Source organism: Cynara cardunculus (assembly GCF_001531365.2).
Source record: "Cynara cardunculus var. scolymus isolate 2C chromosome LG 13, CcrdV1, whole genome shotgun sequence".
Taxonomy (NCBI): domain Eukaryota; kingdom Viridiplantae; phylum Streptophyta; class Magnoliopsida; order Asterales; family Asteraceae; genus Cynara; species Cynara cardunculus.
Window position 1 is genome coordinate 10,252,876 of NC_037540.1, and position 15,919 is coordinate 10,268,794.

The window sequence follows — 15,919 nt, forward strand, 5'->3', positions numbered from 1 at the left end:
TAGCGAGGCCGATGCCTGCTGTGCGCTGTTCGGTCCCGGCAGGAAAAGCACGCAGCAGCTCCCTCCCTTGCTGCTGCTGTCGCTGGTCGAGGCAGACACGACGGTCTTGCTTCCTGCCGCTGCTGTTGCTGGTTGAAGGAGACAGTTCCGGCTGCTGCTGTTTGGGCAAGGAAACCGGAGGAGGACGGCGCACATGGCCGACCGATGCTACTTCCGGCGGTCTGAGATTTTCAAGAGGGAATGCTTATAACCCCCCCCCCCTTCTCTTTCGAACAGAAGCTCGTCCTTCCTTCCAACTTCCCTCCTTCTCTTCTCCTTTTCTTTTTCCTCAAAAACCGAGTGGTGAGGACTCCCTTTTCCCCATGCAAACTCCTTTTCTTTATCCTCTAAACAATCAATAAGGTATGGTGGGTAAAGACTTTCCAGGGTAACCCCCCCCCCCCCCCCCCCTTCTCTCTTCTTTTTAAAGAACCAACAAAACAAAAAGGGTTTAAATTCCCAATATAAATATATGTAAATTAATTCTAATCCTTTTCTTTTTTTTTTTAAAGAAAAATAAATTTTATAACCATACAAATAAAATAAAAGCCTAGGTGTTACAGATGTGCAATGATCAACATGATAAGTGTGTGCGTTCAGTGGCATTCAATAGTATTGATCAGTAAGTGATTTCACAAATAATCCACGAGTCACTAGTATCAATAACGATCAGGTATTGAGCAACCGTTTCCTTTCTTATTCTTTTATAGATTTTCAATTTTTTGATCGTTAGTAGAAATAGAGATTAGTAATTTTAATTCCAGGTTTATATGTTTCTTTTAAAAAGAAAATGCATGTTAGGCATTTTGATCAATCGATAAGCATTTCAAAAACACATTTTAACTAAGGAGTCAATAAAAAATCAAATATAGGTATTATTAAATTACAGGATAAACTACGATTTTTGTTATATGGTTTTAAAATTGCGATTTTTGTTCGTATGATTTGTAGTTTATTGTTGTTTTCGTTTATGAGATTAGGGGGCCGTTTACCAAATGCTTATAAGCGATTATCAAGTCACATTCCCTTACCGGATGAATATGACAATGATCAAGAATCCTACCTGGTAAAAGCGAAAACACGAACCGAGAGTCTTACCCGGTAAGTGATGACGACGATTTTTACCACGGTCAACGCTTACTAGGTAAATTGTTACATACGATGTCGTTTTGATAGACTAAAATTTTGCCCGATAAATAAGATATAGAGTTGAATTTTACCGTTAAACGCTTACCGGGTAAGTGTTTAGGTAAACATCCCCTGAGTATGTTAAAAATGTTACATAAATTTAGGGTTTTTTTAGTATTTTTGATTTATTTTTCGGTATTCTAGTCTTTTTGATATAAAACTATATACTTTTTGATAAAAAAAATTAATTCATAACAAACTATATTATTTTATTATTGTTTATGATAAGATAATTAAATATTTCCATACAATTAGTTTTTTCATACCTGTAGTCACTATAGTTTAAGTTTCTTGTGAGTTTGATTTCTACCACTAACATCGTTCAAGTGCAAGCCGTTGAGTATCATTGATATAAAAGTATTTTAATTCTTTTTTCTTCGTTATAGACCAAACAATTATATTTTTTATAGGAACAAACAGTTAACTATTTTTTAAAGCTATTTTTACCCAAAAAATGTGTGTGTGATTTTATTAATTAAATGTACAACTATTTGGTCACATAAGTCATTCAGTTATATCAAACAAATGTATGTTTTATATAAATATATTACAATAAGTTTAAAAGTATCAACGACTTGCATTTGAACGACGTTAGTGACAAAAATTGAATTCATAAAAAAATTAAAACTATAATGACCAATGATATAAGAAAGCTGAGTAAATATTTAATTATTTTATCTTAAAAATAAAGTTTTTGGATTAATTATTAATAAGAAATATATAAAATTTTAAAATCAAGATGACTAAAATACAAAAAATATTAAAATACCCCTAAAAAGATATCTAATAAACCAAAGTAACAAAATATTGATAATACTAAAATACTTCAGAGTTAAATTGAGGATCTGTAATATATATAATTTCACGAAAACAACAATAAATTATGAACCATAAGAACGAAAACAACAATAAATTACAAACTATAGAGATGGAAATTACAATTCAAAAACAAAAATCACAATCTTTTACAAATCGTATGGACGAAAATCGTAGTATATCAAATCTAGCATTACATTTATTTTAACATTGATAAAGTTGTTTTAATATTTTTAAAGGTAAATTTTATTGAGAAAAAAGTGAAAAACAAAAGGAAAAGAAAAAGGTATTGAGAAATAGAAAAATGCTCGAAAATCCATCAAGAAACCGAAGTAAAAAAGAACCATAAACAGACAACAGAGACTACAACTAAAAAAACCAGAACAAAAATGACTACCCAAAAAATAGTTTTGATAATTTATTGAACAATTAGAGTTAAATGCATGAAATAGCAACATACTTTCACAAATCTTCCTATTATAGCATTGTACTTTTGTTTTTTTTATTACAACAATGTGCTTTCAAATTATTTTTTATTAAAGTATCGCACTTTAAAAAATCTACCATTATAGCAATGGGTAACCTGTTACTTTTTAAACCGGTTAACCCCTTGACTTTTTTTACTTGTGTGGCTTTAATGATGTGAAGTGGATGACATATCATTTTGACGACTTAACTAAAATAAAAATAAAAACCTATTTCAAATTATTATTAGTGATATTCATTTTTCATTGCTATAATTTAAAAAAAATGTAATTTTTTTTACCTTTTCTTATTAAGTTGTATACAAATTAAATATTATAGAGTAAAATATTTCTTAAATAAATATGATACATTATTTTCGAGATATATTTTGTTTGTAAAAAGTAATACTTCTTATTTTATGTTGTTAAAAAACTACAAATATTTTAAAGTTCTATCTAAAATGTTAACGAAATAAATTGTGATCTACAATTTTAATATTGTTATGTTAATAAATAATTCAAAAAATCTAATTAATTTAATATATTTATACGTCAAGTAAAAGTTTTTGAACAAATATAATATACTTTTTAAAAGATAATATTTTTTAGGTAAAAAAAACAATTCTTATTTTCTTTTTTCAAGAAACACATTTTTTAAATATTAGCGAGATAAGTTGTCTTCTGCTAGTTTTATTAATATTGGTATATTAATAAATAATTTAGAATTATTTTAATTCATTTAATATATTTATTTAATAACATGTAAAATATCTAAATATTAAAATTAAAAGTACATTATTTAATAAAAACTAATAGATGTTATAATAAAATAATTTTAAAAATATAATGTTGTAATAAAAAAATCACATCACTATAGTACATGTGGACAACCTATGTGGATAATGAGGTGACATGAAAACCTTGTATAATAGGTAAATACAAATAAAAAGGTTATCCAATGCTATAATGGGTAAATTTTTCAAGGTACAATGTCCTAATAAAAAATAATTTAAAAGTACATTGCTGTAATTAGAAAAACTGAAAGTACAATGCTATAATAAAAAAATTATGAAAGTAGATTATTATTTTGTGCATTTTACCCAAACAATTATAAGATAATTTATTAAATCGTTATATTCGATTTCTTATAATATTAAATGATATTCAAAATAACTCATCATGCTATTTCCAATATAAATTCATTCATTAATCCAAGTTTTTTTTATTACCTTTCCTCCTTTTTTTTTATTTTCATCAAATAATGATTGATATAACATAATCAAATATTTAAATAAATTGCAATATATTTAATAATTAATTATCCGTGGAGACTTTAGGGGGTTGTGGTTGAAATTTGGCACGCCCACAAGCAACGAGGCTAAATCTGTAGCACCCACGTCTCGGTTACTCAATGATTGAAATATTCTTCAAATTCTAAATTTCAACTTTTTTTTTTTTTTTTTTTGCAATAATGATTCAAATAGTCAAGCCTAAATACCCATATTTATGACTCCCAATTTACATGATGACAAATGGGGTTTTTAGATTGGTTTTTGGGTATATTCAATGGGAAATTTGAGTTTCTCTACTCAAAATACACCACTTGTACTAAAAATATAAATGTTTAATTATTTAAAAAAAATAATCAAATATTACAGATACATACTTAGGTTAAAGATAATAATTGATACCACTTCTGGGTTGTTTATCAATTTTTTAATTAAGTCTTGTATGGATAAATTTGTTTGTCTGGATAAATGAGTGTTGTTGTTTACTTTTTTTTTTATCTGAACCAACAGTCTGAATAACATAAATGATCAATTTATCATCCAATATTAATTATTTGAACATCAAAACAAAAAATCACAAAGAGGCCGAGGATAGGGTGTCTCATATGGGAAGGAGGCGGTGTTTTAAATAAGGGGTAGGGGTGTCATCTTTGTGGTTGAATGAGGACAACACACAATTTCTATCTGTGCGATTAAGCCATGTTCTGTGTGAATAAGCCGTAAGTAAACATCCCAGATGAGTTATGCGAATATGTCAGATAGACCAATAAGCCTAATTAAGCCGCAAGTAAATAAGCCCTTAGTGTGATTGAATACCGCATGGTTGCAACGCAAATAAAGATACGTACTTTATGTTAAACTAGAAAGTACATTGATCTAAATAGTTTATTAAGATAATTCAATGATAAGATGAAAATCCCTATGCGTGTATTAACACCTTCAACTAATTAATCGTGAATTCGTGGTGGGATAAAACTTAATGCGTAGGCATGAGTTTTTAAAAACTGGTTAGGGACGATGCTTAAGGGTATCTGTGATCTAAGTTATCCAATCCCAAAAACTGATTAGGAACCATAAATGACTGTTTAATATCTCTAATCAAACATCCATTATTTCAGATGAAGAAATCGTTTCCTATGGAATTATTATTACATTTAGCATACAAAAATATATAAATTTGATGTATTGATGTTGTAAAAAGTATAATACAAATCTTCAAAAGTTTGCCATGGTTAAGGAGATTTATAAGGACTGATTTGTAAAAACATGAATAACAAGGATGGTTAGAAGCAAGTATAAAACCGTAGGGACTTGTTCATAAAATTCAGTAAACAACAACGACTCCCGGTCTACATCAGTCCTCATTTGAACTCTGCTTCCCCCCTTCCTAAAACCCTAACCCTCTCATAATCTGTGATACCCTAACCCTAAGATCCACAAAATGTCGATGTCGAAGGGTTCGAAGATGCTCCAGTTCATCAACTATCGTATGCGAATCACGATTCAAGACGGCCGACAGCTAGTGGGCAAGTTCATGGCCTTCGACCGCCACATGAACCTTGTAATCGGAGACTGTGAAGAATTCCGTAAGCTTCCTCCTGCCAAAGGTGCGAAAAAGAACGAAGAACGCGAGGACCGCCGCACGCTCGGCCTCGTTCTTCTGAGGGGTGAAGAGGTGATCTCCATGACCGTTGAAGGCCCTCCCCCGCCTGATGAAAATCGAGCTAAAGCTGTTGGAGCCGCTGCATTGGCCGGTCCTGGTCTCGGCCGTGCTGCTGGGCGTGGAATCCCTACTGCTCCTATGATTCAAGCTCAACCGGGTTTGGCTGGACCAGTTCGGGGGATTGGTGGGCCGGCTCCTGGTATGATGCAACCGCAGATTTCTCGACCGCCTGTTCCGAATATGTCTGCCCCGCCTATGAATTACCCGCAGGCTCCGGTGATCCGACCTGGACAAATGCCGTACCCTGGACAGGGTCCTCCGCCTCAGATGCCACGTGGACCGCCTCCGCAGATGCCCCCTCAGTTTGCTCAACGGCCGCCTGGTCAGTATCAGGTGCCTCCACCAGGGCAGTATGGACAAAGACCTATGGTTCCACCGCCCCAGATGATGAGGGGTCCGCCACCGCCTGGTGGACCACCACGACCTGGTATGCCTGGTCCGCCTCCTCCTGCTCGGCCTGGAATGCCTCCGCCTGGTGGGCAAATTCCTGGTTTTGGACCTCCTCGTCCTGGCATGCCGCCTCCACCAAGCACCCAGCAACAACAACAGTAGCAGCAGTTATTGGTATGTGTGACCCTCTATTTGTGCACGTTTTTTGCTTGGGTACTTAACTTTGTTTATCTACCCTTCCAATATCGTTACTCTATTTTGTATTCGGTTACGTTAACTAACTCTCATCAAGTACTGAGCTCTTAGTTACTCAAGGTGAGGCAAGAATGTCGCTTATGGTGTTCAGTGCTCAGTCAACGAAATAATTGAAAGGGTAGGACTTAATTTCTTGTCTTCCTGTTGACTTCAAAGTGTCTGCTTGGATTAATTGGTAACTAATGGACAATCACAACTTAGACTTGAATATCTATAGCCTATTACCAAGGGTAGGTACAAGCTCATGACAATAGTTGTTATAGTGACCCGAGGCACGAGTATTTCTAAGAAGATAATCTGCTCTTTGCTGTGCAGCTTTTAGCTTAACCCCATTGTTACCAAATTAGCACCTGAACTTCAACCCTATAATGCTGTTCATTTCGTTTGCACTTTGCGCCCTTTTTTTGACTGTGTTACTTGATTAATTGATCAATATTTAGACACAAGTGAATCTGGTGATGGAACTGTAGTACAAATGTAAAAAAATAGTACAATAGAATGATGCAGTATTGCCCATTTGCCCTTTATTGAGAGTGAAGAAATTGGAAAATGTCAACAAGGTACTTGGAGATTTTTTGTAGTCATCTAATATTCTAATGCATGTTCTTTAAATTACGATTTCCTTGAAGGGAAGAAACTTCTTGATGGAAGTGAGAGAATAGACAATATAATGTGAGAAAATAAACTTGGAAGGGGAAAGAGTGTTGCTTCATTCCGTAGGTCTCTAGGCCTCTACATTCTTTTCTGTCCCTATAAATTTATGCTTACCAAATTCAATCATCTTTATACAACCAGTTACTGTGCAAACTTCCGGAGATGCATAGTTATTAGGGAAACTTCATTTAGAAGATCTATAATTTGCTAGGGGTGTTCATTGGTTCACATCCTATAGATTTGGGCAGAACCAGTCAAATCCAGTCATCCATTGAATCTTGAAGTTTGACAATATCCAATCAAATTAACTTTGAACAACCGACTCTATGGATTGGATCCGATCTATTCACTAGATATTATTATTGGCTATTTACTGGATTAGATTGGATCCATCCAATATTTGAAACCAAAATTTCACCTGTTTTACTTAAAACGCTACCCATAAAATCATAAATAGATATCCATATAAATTAAACAACCAACATAATCATAAATCATAAGAAAAAACAAGTCTTTTACATCAAAATACCAAATACAAATATCACACAATATATAGGGGTGGGTTCAGATGAGAACACCACTCTTTTATGGGAACTTGAGTACACCTATACCATATGTGGTACGACATCAGAGAACTGGGTGACCTTGGTTGCGACCTAGGTCACGGGCCAAGTAATGCTCACACTTGGGTTTCCTTGCTATAATATCACATGTGATATTGGTTTTCTCGCGTTCTCACAAAGGGTGGTGCTCTCATTTCAACCTCTATCTATCTATCTATCTATCTATCTATATATATATATATATATATATATATATATATATATGAGAGAGAGAGAGATAGAGGGCTGAGACCACCTATGTTCGTGATACCACTTCTCGTCCGTTGATGTATTTTAATTTAATGGTTGATAATGATTTTGCCTTTTGTACGTTTGTCCATTTGCTCTTTTTGTTTATTTTCAAGTCAAGCAATCTTTGTGGACAATGTTATTATTTTTGTCACCGACATCATTTTCTTCTGTTATCATAAATCATTTGCTCCGGCCACTGCCATTGTTTGTGTCGCACATCACCATTGGAATCGTTGCTATTTATACATGTAAGTAGTTCTTTAAAATATTTCAAAGAATTACTTACATGTGTAGAAGGCAATGATTTCGGTGGCGATATGTGATAGAAACAATGGGAGTGAGCTAGTGACCCTAGCAGATGATTGCAATAACAGCAGGAAATGATACCTATGACAGAAATAGTGGTAGCGACGAAAATTATTGCATCAACGCTTTATGTTGAAACACACATAACACAATGGACAAAAATACCCTTTCTCGAACCAAAGGAAAAATCAATATCAACTATTAGATGAAAAATGCATAAATAAAAGTGGGTGTACAAACACACAGACCAGTTTGATATTACCAGTTTTTGAACTACCATCCAACAATCGACAAACCCAATGAGTGGGCCATGATCAAGAAGGCGATGAGGTTTGAATCAAATGCTTTCCAATCAATTTGATTCATTAGAAAGTCGAATTTCCAAGATGAATCTGGAAGAAGTCAGATCGAGCTCATTGGTCGATTGTTGTGACGCTTGCGGTGTCCTAGGTTAGGGTTTTGAGGGTTGTTCTGCCTTCATGCAAGTACCACAAGGCATGATGGTTGAGCAAGCTAATGTTATACAACCGACTGAGGCCTCTAGGGAATTTGAATTTGTGGAGCAATTCTACCCTCTAACCTTTAACTCGTAATGGTAGTAGCACCAGAACTTCCCCTTACCATCCCAACCTTGGCTTGCAGTCGCTTCAACAAGCATTTCAATGATATTTGCCCCCGGGTTTTCAATCATGTCCAAAATCCCCATCACTTACCCCTTTGCAATTTCAATAGCCTCTACAAAAGTCTAACCTAGAAAATTTATGGAGAATTTTATAGTTAGTCAATGCATAAGGATGATCACTTCAGCATGCTAATTCAAGGTTCAACTAAATGTTGTCTCACAACAAGATGATTTAGACCCAAATCTCCCAATTGGATCAGCAAGTCTCAAATCTTTCCAAGTTGTGTGCTCACCTTCCTGGTCAACCCGAGTCAGTTCTCAAGGGCCATTTGGATGCTATTACCCTTTGTAGCTGTATGATTCTTGAAGAAGCTGTTATTGAGAAATCAGCAAAAAGATATCGAAAAGAGCACATTGTTATTGAGGATGTGATTGTTGAGGATGGGAAGATCCCAAAGGAGAAGGAGCTGAAAGTTTTTTCCATTCATATTCCCTCACAAGTTCGTTTTTCTTAGTGGTAGAGGGTGTGCTTCTCTTTAGATTTCTGATTCGTTCCCCAGTAAGATCAATATCTGAGCCAATGAGGCCCTAAAGTTTCACCGGTGTGCGTCGGCGAGTCTTTCAACCAGATCCCTGGGAAACTTTTCAGATGTATGATGTATCTAGGCCTTTCTGAAGCATACCTTGCATCGTGTAATTGCCCTCACTAAATTATGAAGTCAGTAAGCAAACAACGAATCCATGGGTTTTGACCTGTGGTTTCTCGATTGACAGCCGCTGAGAGAGGAAGTTCATTTTCTCATGTCTTCGAATCTCTACGCCTAGCCAAGGTGAAGTTGGAGGGCAAAGTATGCCAAAATTATGGGAACATTGAAGTAGTTGCATATTACCAATTTGTTCCTCCATGCAATCTTTGAGATCCTTTCCTACCCTAAATTCTCAAGAGACTTTTGCAAAAGAAGAAAATGACGGTCTTCCTTTATGAAGAATGCAATGCCTTCTTTCCAATCAAATTCCTGAGAAGCTTTATTTTTTACAGCTTTTCAATGTTGTGGGTGTATCCATTCACATGGTTTTGTGTGATTGGGGTCATGGAGTGCGAGTGTCAGCTTTATTTCTTTATCAGTGGCTCACAAGGCTCAATTGGGTGAGCTCACATCACCAAAATCTTATCCTATCTAGCCGTTGTTCAATCAGTTCCTAGTAGGATTACTTGAGGATGTGCTGTTGAAAGTGAATAATATAGTTATCCCTCGCGATTTTATGGTGATTGATATGGTCGAGGGTGAGGATGTTCCTATTATTCTTTGCCGTCCATTTTGGCCACCGCTGATGCTATAGTTAATGTGAAGAATGGTAAGTTATTACTATCATGAAAGAAAAGTGATCAAGCTGCATAAAACTCTTGGGTTGTCGTAATTTGTTCGATGATTGTGATTAGGTGAATATTAAGCTGATTTGTTGGGTAGTGGTGCGATTTTTTGATGTCAAGTTCAAATTGATGCAAAATTATTTTTGTGGCATGTCGGATGAGAAGAGCGAAGACGCCATGATGTATGGGAGGTTGTTTGATTGCAACCATGTGGGCTCTTAGGTAATTGTCCACGCTGAGCCAACAAGGTATGATCTTCTTCACGCCTTTTTTCACTCGACCTTCTTTCTTTTGCTCTATTTATTCATCGAACATCGTCCTGGTACGATGGGCCTAAAATTCAATAAAAGCCGTTAGAGTTCTAAACACGACATGACTTTGATATGGATAAAGGACACCATGCTATTTACTCTAATTATGTATATAAGTATATTTTAACTGAAACTATTATGCAAAGCAATTGATTTAACACTAATAGTATGTACAATTAAACGACCTAACATTATCTTCTCATGTTGAATGATAGCACTAAAGATATGTGATCCTGTTTACATTGAGGGACTGCTACTATTAATCAAGGTTTTAAAAGGTGGAATCGGGTCTCGAGGCATTTTTCCTCATCAAGGCGAGTCGTAAGCCTCGAGGCAACTCGAGGTATAAGCTCGGAGGCAAAAATATATATACACCAAAATATGTATATATGCTACACAAATATATACACATTTGTATATATGTATAATATTATATAACTAGGTTCAATCCCGTGTATTACACGGGGTAATTTTAAAAAATTAAATCATGTCAGGAAACTTATCTTACATATATGTATGATCATCGAAAGTACGATGCTACTTCAGACTTGTACTCTTGAAATAACTTTGAAGTATAACTCTGAAAAATGACTCCTTAGACTTGAATTTAGAAATGAAACTATATCAATAATTAGTTAAAATGAAGTTTAACCCTAGAATAAAATTAAATTTACAAATGAAATTCTATCAGTAAATTGAATTTAAACTTAGAAGTAAATTTAGAATCACTCTTCAGACTTGTACTCTTGAAATAACTTTGATGTAAAACTCTTCAAACTTCAGAGCCCTGTATAGGCAAGCCAGAAGCTCTGCATGCGCTATGCAAAGGCTCTGCATGGTGCTCCGTCTGGAAAAGAAGACTTCAAAGTTCGGGTGAGATAACTATGAAGAATGGCTCTTCAGACTTGTACTCTTGTAATAACTCTAAAATGTAAAATCATTCCCACTAAATCAGAGTTTAGACTTCTAAATCTGAAAAAAAAGACTTCAGAGTTCGGGTGAGCTAAGTCTGAAAAAGAAGACTTCAGAATTCAGGTGAGCTAACTCTGAAGAATGACTCTCAGACTTGTAGAAGACTTCAAAGTTCAGACTTCTAAGTCTGAGAAAGAAGACTTTCGACTTCTTTTTCTAAGTCTAAAAGAAAGATTTCAGATTCCAGAGTTCGGGTGAGCTAAGTCTGAAAAAGCAGACTTCAGAGTTCGGGTGAGCTAACTCTTTAGAATGATCTTTCAGACTTGTACTCTTGAAATACCTCTGAAGTAAAACTCTGAAGAATGATTGCAGACTTGTACTATTGAAATAACTCTGAAGAATGACTCTGAAGTATAACTCTGAAGCATGCATCTGAAGTATAACACCATTTTTTTTCCGGGAATCAGTTACCATACAAATTAATTAACCCAAAAATAAAATCAATTGCATCCTAAATTAGTGGGATTGATTGAATAAGATGCACATGTCAATCAAATGAGTCTAATTGAGCTACTAATGTAAATTGTGTCTAGATACGTTCAAATGAGTCTAATTGAACTGATAATGTAAATTGTGTCTAGATACGTCTTTAGGCGGGAAAACAAGATAACTGCCTCACCAGAAGATGGCATGTGTCACCCAAGTTACTTATTTATTATATGTATAGATACTAAATTACTAAGAAGCGTTGATTCAATCTTGACAAAGGCAGAGTGAAACCGTGAGATAGGCCGAGAGCGTGTGGAAAATTGGTTGCTTAAAGGAAGATGAAGGGTCAAACCACACTTTTTAATTGAGAGGGAGAAAGTTCTATTTTTTTTGGATTTCAAGATATTTAAAGTACAGATTGGGGCCATAAGGCTTTGATTTTTAGTTCTTTAAAATTAAAAAAATTCTTATATTATAAGAAAAAAGTACTACTATTATCGTAAAGCTTATAAAAAAAGTCAAAGAAACCATTACCAAAGTAGATCATCTGAGGCGTACATGACGGTACCGCCTTATGTCTCATTGAACCAAGGCATAAGCCTCGTCCAAGGTCCAAGAGGCGTCGCCTCTGGTGCAGTTTTGGGCCGCCTCACCGTAGTTATGAAAAGTGCGCCTGAGGCGCGCCTAGGCGCTGAGGGGCAAAGGACTGGACTTTTTCCATGTCAAGGTGAGGCGAGTTACCAAGGCGCAGCGACTTGGGTGAGGCGCAAAATGGGCTTAGGCATGCCTAATACAGATTGCCTCAAATTCAAATAATTTTCTTGTCTCTTAGGTGGCGTTTGGTTCTATCGCTTTATTTTCTTTTCCATCCAACACCTTCTGCGAACCAAATGCCACCTTAGACTTCTACAAAAAATTGTTATTAAGTCGAAACCTAATATTAATTATGTCTTTTAACCTCCTAGACTTCTAAAAAAAAAGAGTTATTATATAAGTCTATTCAATTTAATCAGTCATCTCCTATGAATACTTACCACACATATGTCCATACATTGTACTCTCCCTCACGGCTTTAAACCTTATACTTCTTCTTCACTAAGGGCTCTCTTCTGGATTTCTTGTTGCTACTTGCTACCTGTTGGCTGCTTCTACATATAAGTATCAAGTATGTATATTATTATTTATTTTGGCTGCCTTTTGGAAATTGAAATTGAACTATGTTTTATATAATGGTATTTGAGTTGATATTACTACTTTTTATATAATGGTATTTGAGTTGTGTATTACTATGTGTATGTGTGTGTATATTATTTTTTAATACGATGCGCCTCGCATTCGTGAGTCCCGCGCCTTGCGCCTAGGCCCCAGGACCCCTTTGTGCTTAAGTACACCTTGCGCCTTTAACAACTTCGGCCTCACCTAAAGGCGTAAGCCTCGAACAATTTATAAAACAATGCTATTAATTTATGAAAAATCTTCTGTCATATGCACAAGCCAGTAGATTTCACAAGCTAGAATCAACCACCAAATCTAGGTTTTCTTAGTTGAAATATTTCAAGCAAGAAAATCTAATATATGCTTATTGTTGTAACAGATAGAATTTGATAAAGTATATGTGGTTCTAGCTTGGTTGTTTTTCTCTTCTGATTCTTCCCTTTAACTCATTCTAGTGGTTAATCAGTATAAAGATGAAGAACTTTTGGAAAAAAAGGCCTGTCCTTTCCAAGAGACATCCTGTCACTTACCAGCTTCTAAGCTGGCCGTGTGCAAGGGATTCTATAGTCGAATTATTCTTTGTTATTACTATGGGGTCCTGAAGCACAAGGAGATTTTACTCGTTGGTGTCAATTAGGCGGCCTGTGGACTTTTGTTGACTTGAAGCATTGTACAAGTGCTTAAGGCTCCTTCGGGCCATGGCCACAACTATCATATAAGGCAAGGCTTGGAAGCAACTCTCCATCATCTTCCTTTGGCTGAGTGGCTTGTATTTCCACGGTGGAGCTACAAAGATAGTTATTAAATCGTTAGCACCGCATAAAAACATTTTTAAAATCACATTAGAGTTGTGATCTTAGTAATTTATGAAAATAAAGAGTGAATATTGTTCTCAGTATAAAAATTTGAATCTACAAGTAGACTTGTGCTTACGAGTTACCTGAATGATGTGGTAATTCTGTCTCTGATAGTGGGCTTGGAGGATGCCAAAAATCACCCCAAATTTTGGACTTAACATTTGAAACTGTGATAAGATGTTGAGATGAAGTTTGTGGTAGGAGCTATTATGCTGCTGCCATTTGTGACAATTTTTGCCATAATTGTTTATTCTTTTGCTCAGAAGTAGATAATGATTAGGATCTCTGGTTCTTTGCCTCGATCAGATTGGATTGCCTATTCACCTTTCAAGATGCTAATACTTTTATTTGGATCTTGGATGTCTGTGGATATATGGATGTAATTTAACTAGTTAGTCATGGCACTTGCAAAAATGCTCTTATTTTGTGAAGAATGCATCCAATGTTTCATGCTTCCTGGCTCTAATTTTCAAATAGTGACTTGAGTGTGTTGTGGTGGTCTTTGAGTATGGTATTGTCATTTGTTGGCAATGAGAACACACATATAGGCTGTTCGGTTGGTTTCTTGTTAAGCTCTGAATGGGTTAAGTTGTCTGTATGGATTTAGGTTAAATTGTTGTTCGGTTGTGTTGCTGAATAAACAGTGTGAATGAAAAAAATAACTAGTTTACCACTCAGTCTCAGTCTATATTAAACACAAGATTAAAATAATTGTTTGATAAATATGCTGAATAGTTAATTTTTGAATGATTGAAAATATGGATTTAAGGGTTTTTTAAATTAAATGTTATATTATTTTCTTTTTAAGTATAATTTATATATATATATATATATATATATAGGGTTGGGTTCACGTGAGACCAGCCTGTTTTCGTGAGACCCGTGAGACCACATTTTTACACGTAAACTTCACAGCAAAAACACTGTGAAGGTGTTAAAAAGTCGAACCTTCACAGCAAAAAACACTGTGAAGGTTTTAAAAAGTCACCTTCACAGCATTTTTGCTGTGAAGTTTCAAGTGTAAAATGCTGGTCTCACGGGTCTCACGAAAACAGGCTGGTCTCACATGATCCCAAGTCTATATATATATATGAAATCTATAGCGACTGAAGTTGGGAGTAGGTAGGATTCATGGCGAGGTTGCAGGTTAAAATAATGATGGACTAAAATGCAAATCTGAAGGGACTGAAAAGGGTTTGCAGGTAAAAAATATGGTGGATTTAAGGTGTGAGAGGGGAAATATGGATTTTTGGGTTGAAAAAATGGCTTAATCCATATGACTCCCTTTTCCTGGCTGACCAATAAAGCAAGCCAGATATGAACAGTCGTGTATTGCTGACCGAATAAGCCATACATACATTAAGCCTATTAAGCCATTACCAAACAGCCCCATAGTATTATGTACCTTTTTGCTCTAGAATCCAGTTTTGTTTAGGATTCTTTGCTGATTCAGAATTTGACACACATCTATTTGCAAGGAATTTTTTTCTTCTATTATCTGGGTGTTGAAGAATATACTGCACCCATTTTCTTCAATTTTGACACAGTTACCGACTAGAAAAATACAGAAAAAAGAATGATAACGAAGGGCTAAAATCAACAAGGGGGCGCACATTTGACCTTTGTATTTGTTACTCACATCATTTAGTATGAAGAATATTGCACCCGTTTTCTTTTGTTTATGCCTAATGCTTTTTATCTGTTGTTTGCAGGGTGGTTTTCGATTCTGGTGCTCCTGTGAAGATGTTCATAAGAAGTTTGTGCTTATAAGCTACAGCAACATCTGACCTTGAATCTGCTAATGGTTTGTATCAGAAAAGGAGCTACATTCATTGCCCGAACTCAACAAATGTTGGATTTAGCACATATTAATGACTCTTAAATATCATTCTGCTCAAGATTCAAACCCGAATTTAACGCTTCATAGCTTCAGTAGTAGTCGACACCTTTATGCATACAAATTGTATTTTCTGTTTCCCTTTAATCTATCCCAAGTTGTCTCTTTAGTCCCTAATGATCTTTTGTCTATCGAAAGAGGATAGGAGGCCTGTTGGTCTTACTATGAAGGGCGGACCTATTAAGCTCCAAGTAGGGTTCCTTGCACCTTCTCGACTTATTTTTGTAAGTAAAACTTTTTGGGTATTAAATATGCACCCACTAAAC

The 15,919-nt window shown here is 35.3% G+C and overlaps 1 protein-coding gene across 1 annotated transcript; it reads left to right on the plus strand.

Moving 5' to 3' along the window:
• Window positions 1-5,198: 5,198 nt before the first annotated feature.
• Window positions 5,199-15,917, plus strand: LOC112526092 (small nuclear ribonucleoprotein-associated protein B'-like). The gene is made up of 2 exons (XM_025136481.1): window positions 5,199-6,083; window positions 15,469-15,917. Exon 1 carries the CDS (start codon window positions 5,238-5,240, stop codon window positions 6,069-6,071), a length of 834 nt encoding a protein of 277 aa, XP_024992249.1. The 5' UTR covers window positions 5,199-5,237; the 3' UTR covers window positions 6,072-6,083; window positions 15,469-15,917.
• Window positions 15,918-15,919: the final 2 nt, after the last annotated feature.